The sequence below is a fragment of the Anopheles cruzii genome, unplaced genomic scaffold, assembly GCF_943734635.1.
Source record: "Anopheles cruzii unplaced genomic scaffold, idAnoCruzAS_RS32_06 scaffold01392_ctg1, whole genome shotgun sequence".
NCBI classification, from domain to species: Eukaryota; Metazoa; Arthropoda; class Insecta; order Diptera; family Culicidae; genus Anopheles; species Anopheles cruzii.
In genome coordinates this window covers 1-5,468 of record NW_026454977.1, presented here as the reverse complement: position 1 = coordinate 5,468, position 5,468 = coordinate 1, and the positions used below count along the sequence as shown (strand labels likewise).

Sequence of the window (5,468 nt, the reverse complement as noted above, 5' to 3'; positions counted from 1 at the left end):
ACTTGCCGATTGTTGCCAATGTGCCGTGAAAAATGTCCTCGAGATCAGACCCTCGTATATTGGTGTATACGAATCTTGGCCGTAAGAGTCCGTTTCAAGGTAGCTGATCGTCTCGCTAAGGTATTTATCGTCAATTTGCACCAGAAAACCTGGCTCATTGTAGGTGAAGTTCCGCTGGAAGGAGTGTTCCGTCCCTGGTTGCATGGTCGTCGTCTCCAGCATTCCATCTGCGTTGTACGTAAACTCAAACACAGGATCTTTGTTGGCCGTCATCCGGATTGAAGTAACTTCGCCATGTCCATTGTAGTCGTAAATATACTTCATTGACCCCTGACCGAAACTGACCGGATACTTTACCGACCGCAGCATATCGTTTTCCCACTCGAAATCGATGGAGTACGTCGTGTTGATCGTATTCACTATGAATAACTTTTTCAACAGCAACTCCCGCTCACCAAAGATTAAATACTCCGTCATTTGATCGTCGTCGATGTATCTGGTGGCAAGCTGCGAGCGGTAGCGCGTTGCCGGCAGCTTATCCTGCTCCCCGTAGAGCGTTTCAATCGAGTTGCGCGATTCCGGTACCGTGCCATTTTCTGCAATTTGCTTGCATTGGTCGTACGTAAGATTTACAACAGCCTCTCGGGCTACTTTTCCATTGGAGCTGTACAAAAAGTGTATTGCTCGGTCGAGCGTTTCATTTTGGTCCTTATGTAGAGTGAACCGCAGTGCACCATGACGGTCGTAGAGGTAGTTGAAGATACCACCGTCCGGAGTTCTTTTGCGAATCATGCGCTGCTGTTCATCGTAGTCGTACTTCACTTCCCAGAGTTTTTGCAGCGCCTTTTGGTGATCTGTAAAATTTCGTGAAAAGTATGGCGTGCTGAGTTCCGCCAAAGATCGGGCTGTTGAATGATACAATGGCGGCAGTTCTTGAAGAAGCTTTGCTGCGGCGCTGTAACGGTAGGTAGTTAACCGATCCTCGAAGTTGCCAACCTTCGAGTATTTGGCCACCTTATTCCCTAGGCTGTCCTCCACGGTTAGACGAAGTGCGCCTCCCGGATGTTCGCCAACCTTGTGGTAATACCCGTCTGTTGTCGGGAAAATGTTGTCTAACCACTCACTCGGCGGCCTGTTGGAGTATCGCCTCTTATACTTTCCACCCACTCCGTACTCTTTCCCGGGAAGGCCTTGCAGGTGCTTGCTGTCCGTCGGATCATTTCCATAAATTGTACGCGTGTACGGAAACCCCTTGCATGCGGGATGTAAGTCTGCCACAATTCCGCTTATTATCTCCGTTTTATTGTCCATATTGGCGATAAAGTTTTCGTAGAAGCCAAAGAAATGCGATACATTGGGTTCGACCCGCACTTTGGTCCATTTCGTTTGCATAACTGGTCGTTCTACTTGATCGTACCAGATCTCCCGTACACGCACCGTATCAGCATCTTCGTACACCACTAGCTGCACAGGATGGCCGGAAAAGGTGTGATAGGTGATTTTGGTGCGTGGCTCGTACATCTCGAGAAACTCAGCCATCGCAAACGAGCCGTTGGTGTGTAGTTGAAATATATGATCATTCGGGGCAGAGCTCGTAAAAACAGTTTCACGGAGCAAAACACCATCCAGCCAAATGGATGCCCTTGTTTCAGTAAAGACAATTAGAATCTCTCCATGCAGTGGAGGCAATGGGCAATTGAACGGCTTATTGTTGATACAGTACAATGGGAGCCTTTTACCACGCCAATCGAAAGACAGCCTCACTTCTTGTTTCTTTAACTCGTACAGAAAACGAATTCCTACAGTTTTGTACGATTTCTTGAACGATTTCGATATGGTAGATTCTTCGGTTCCGGTGTAAGAAACAAACCCCTTTTCCACAGTCCAGCCGGGACCGGCCATGTGCCATGGTTCCCTTTGAAAATCATCCAGGCTGCCGTAACGCGGTTTCATCTCCACAGAGCATGGCCTGCGGCGTGACTGGCGGGTGTACATAATCTTCGACTCCATCGAAAACTCCAGAACTTCGCCTTGCTCCGAGAACATGATCGATTTTTTTCCTTGTGGATTGTAGAAACAGCACCGCAGGAGACCGTTCCCATTCAGCACCGCCCGTACCTCGCCCGTGATGTGTTTGTAAATGTTGATCGCCAACGGCAGGGATAGTGGAGAAAATCGGATATGATCGACCTCGATAACCACCAGAGTGTCAGTTGGTGCAACGGCTATGAGGAAGTTGAGTTTTGTTGCCGGAGGGAAGTGTGATGCGTCGACGATTGTTTCGAGGTAGTTCCAGCGCCCAATGCTATGTTTAATCTGTGCCGCACTTGATGTCATTACATTAGTGTTTTCCATATTTTCGGCGAACCTCCTAACGTTTACCGTTAGGACGCCGCGAGTTTCATTTGCCTGCAATGCCAAAGAGGCTGCCGGCACCCGTATCCAGCAGGATACGACAAATGTAGTATTAGGTTCCGCAGGCATAAACACGCCGGTCAGGGTTTGATTTTTTCCCGTCAGCCGCAGATACCGATTCTCGGACTCCAAGCGTACAACGGACTCGTTAAAGATCCATCGTGTCTTCGAGCCAAAGTGATTGTTCTCGTACTGCTCGAAACCGTAGTACGAAACCATTTCATCTGCCAGTCTGTACGGCCCCAAGTCTAGCACCTGCAGGCGATAACCCCTATCCATGATCGTCCGATCGTGGTTGCGCAATTTCGACCCGCTGTCCTCCGTTTCTGACTGCTGTTCTTTTGTGTGCTGCTCGCGTAACTTCGTGTCGATCACTTCGCGACCGTCGGCAGCAAACGCTTTCCGTATGGTGTCACCTGTCGCTAGATCGATGCTCTGTTCGTACCAACCGAAACGGGTCCTGTTACCACCGGGCACTATTTGCAATTTTTGGAAAATAAATCCATTCGCCGCCAGCTGCAGATCCTTCGCATTATACTGGAACTCTGTTATCAGTGGCCGCTCGTTCGGCGACGTGAGCGTTTGCTTTTCGAGCACAGTAACGTTACCGGTGATGAAGTATTTAACCGAACGGAAGAGCATGTACGATCTACCGCGGGTCGCTAGTTCTCGTGCCGTTGTGATAAGGACAAGCTGGTTACTGGCACGATGCATCGTTTCGTTCACTGCGAAAGTGACCGTTTGTTGGGTATCAAAGAAAAACACCTTCAAGCGTCCTCCGGGACGTTGTGCTTGTGCGTAGTACGGTAGCACGAGTTGGATCTCTTTCGGGCTGGTGGTTCCCATATCGAAGACCGTCGTATTGTGTGCACTGGAAACGATCTTGAAGTTGTCATACTTGTGCTGCTTCACCAGCCTGTATGCAGCAGACAGTTGCTTGTCTACTTTGTACAAACGCTGGGTTTCATCGCTGATTCGTTTCTTAGGCCAACTATATCCATCATTGGTTATCTGGTGACCAGCGACGAGCACGCCTTCCTGATTCGTCAGCATGCCGAACTGCGAAAGATCCATGGCAAACACAACGGATTCCTTAACCTTTTTTGTAGATGCGAACGTACTCTTGCTTGATGAGTGTCACCGTTTTGTTCCAAAGCTCGGCCCACTCCCGGTAGTGCATTGTCGATCGGCTTTGCTGTACTTCGTTGCTGTACCTGTTGAATTCGTCCCGGTGCGGACCGGTTGAGTTGCGTACCCGTAGATGATACTTACCGCCGTGCCATTGATAACCCAGAATGAACTCATCATTGTCTTGCGTGCGCACGGTGTACTTAAAATCACGCATGTTCGCCATTTCTACCTTTGTCGTGTAGTAATACTGCACCAGCGGTGCGTGTGCCTTTAAATCGATCACTACAAATCGGACCCACATTTCGAGCAACGGTTTGGTAAACTTTGGAGCTTTCAGAACGATTGCATGGCGGTAGCTACCCAACATGTCTGCCACCAGACTCTTGCGGATCGAATCTGCCAGTTGTTCGTTGATGTCAAACGAACTGATGAAATTGTCGATAGCAGCAAAGGCATCCCAGTTAATACTGGCAGGTACTTCGAGCCAGTTTCCACCGTCGCGCAGTAAAAATATACGGAGCTCACCATCGTAGGTAGCGTAACCGTGAGAGAATGCATGAATCACAAAATTTTTGGGAAGCTTCGTACGTACGATGGCATCCTGATACGCACCAGTCTCGTTAACGGACAACACGTGCAATTGTTTGGTGTCTGATATAAGGACAAACCTATTCCCTGTCACTACCATGCCCTCCAGAGGATTGTTCTCATAGTACTGCCGTTGTACCCATCTCTGATCGGAGTACTGTATGACCGTCACGACCTTATGCGTACTATACACCACGTTGACCACCACCAGACACTCAATTGCGTGTACGATGTGATTTTTGAAGTTTGGCTCGACGATCACGCTAATGGTTTGATTCATCTTCGGTTCATGCAGCGCACCCACAGGGTCGCGTATGTGCAACTCTAGCTTTCCGCGGACATGGTTTGCATCCACGATCACCATATAGTCCGGTCCGTAGAAAATCGATGCTTCGTGATTGATGGCGAAGCGTTTTTGTAGCGCTGACGGATCGATCGGTAAATCGATGTAGTTCGGTATCCATACCGCTCCGTTTGGGAGTACCATTTTCGATAGGCGATTATCACGATCGTACTTAAAGTCGAAAAGAGGGCGATCACTTTGCGTAATTGCTCGCAGCTGTCTGTTGTCGGCAGTATAGTGGATGTGAACAAACTGTTTGTATTTGGCAGTTTTGACGGAAAATTTGTGAACGCGACCATGATCGTATACCATTTCCACCGTCGAATCATCCTGCAGCGTTATTTTGCTAAGTCGTATATCAGTTTCATTCTTTACAATTTCGTAGTCATAGCGTGCCTTACCTTGCCCGCTGTGATCGTATTCCGTAGTCAAGTACCAAATAGTATGATGCGGTACCTCCTTCGTTGAGTTAGTACCGCAAAGAGGCCACATTATGCAAACGTTTAGCATCTGATAGTTGTTAATCACACTGTATATCAGAGTGCGCTGGTCGATCGTCACATTCCATTGGTTCGTTTCCTGTTGATAATGAATCTTCATTTCGTCGTATCCTTCTATTTCAAAACCGATCTCATCATTTTGCTCTGTCTGGCCATGCAAGCGAGTTAGTATGATACGTTGGTTATCCTTAACAAGCGAATAAACATGATCCTCACTGAAAGCGCTTGTGGTGCGATCGACCATAATGGCGTCCAGCGGAAATGACCATCCGTGACCGAGCTCGTTGCTGTAGTCGATATTTTTGTATTGGAAAATCTTTCGAACATTCACGCCGAACGGGTTACGGACTTCAATCAACGGTAGTGTCAATTCTACTGTTCCGGAGTGTGGGTTTAACGGCTGCAACATGTTACTAAGATCAAGCTGATCATGTAACCATAGGGTGTAGGTGCGTTGGGCGACAAGCTCTGGTATGGATCGTTCGTTGTCT

General features: G+C 48.2%; 1 protein-coding gene across 1 annotated transcript; it reads right to left on the bottom strand.

The window, feature by feature from the left end:
* Positions 1-6: 6 nt before the first annotated feature.
* Positions 7-5,452, bottom strand: LOC128276508 (uncharacterized; the record flags this gene model as incomplete). Its single annotated transcript, XM_053014966.1, is given in 2 exon segments — positions 7-3,519; positions 3,521-5,452. Coding segments are annotated over 2 exon segments (5,445 nt in total), but the record flags the coding sequence as incomplete, so codon positions are not given.
* Between the last annotated feature and the right edge of the window lie 16 nt (positions 5,453-5,468).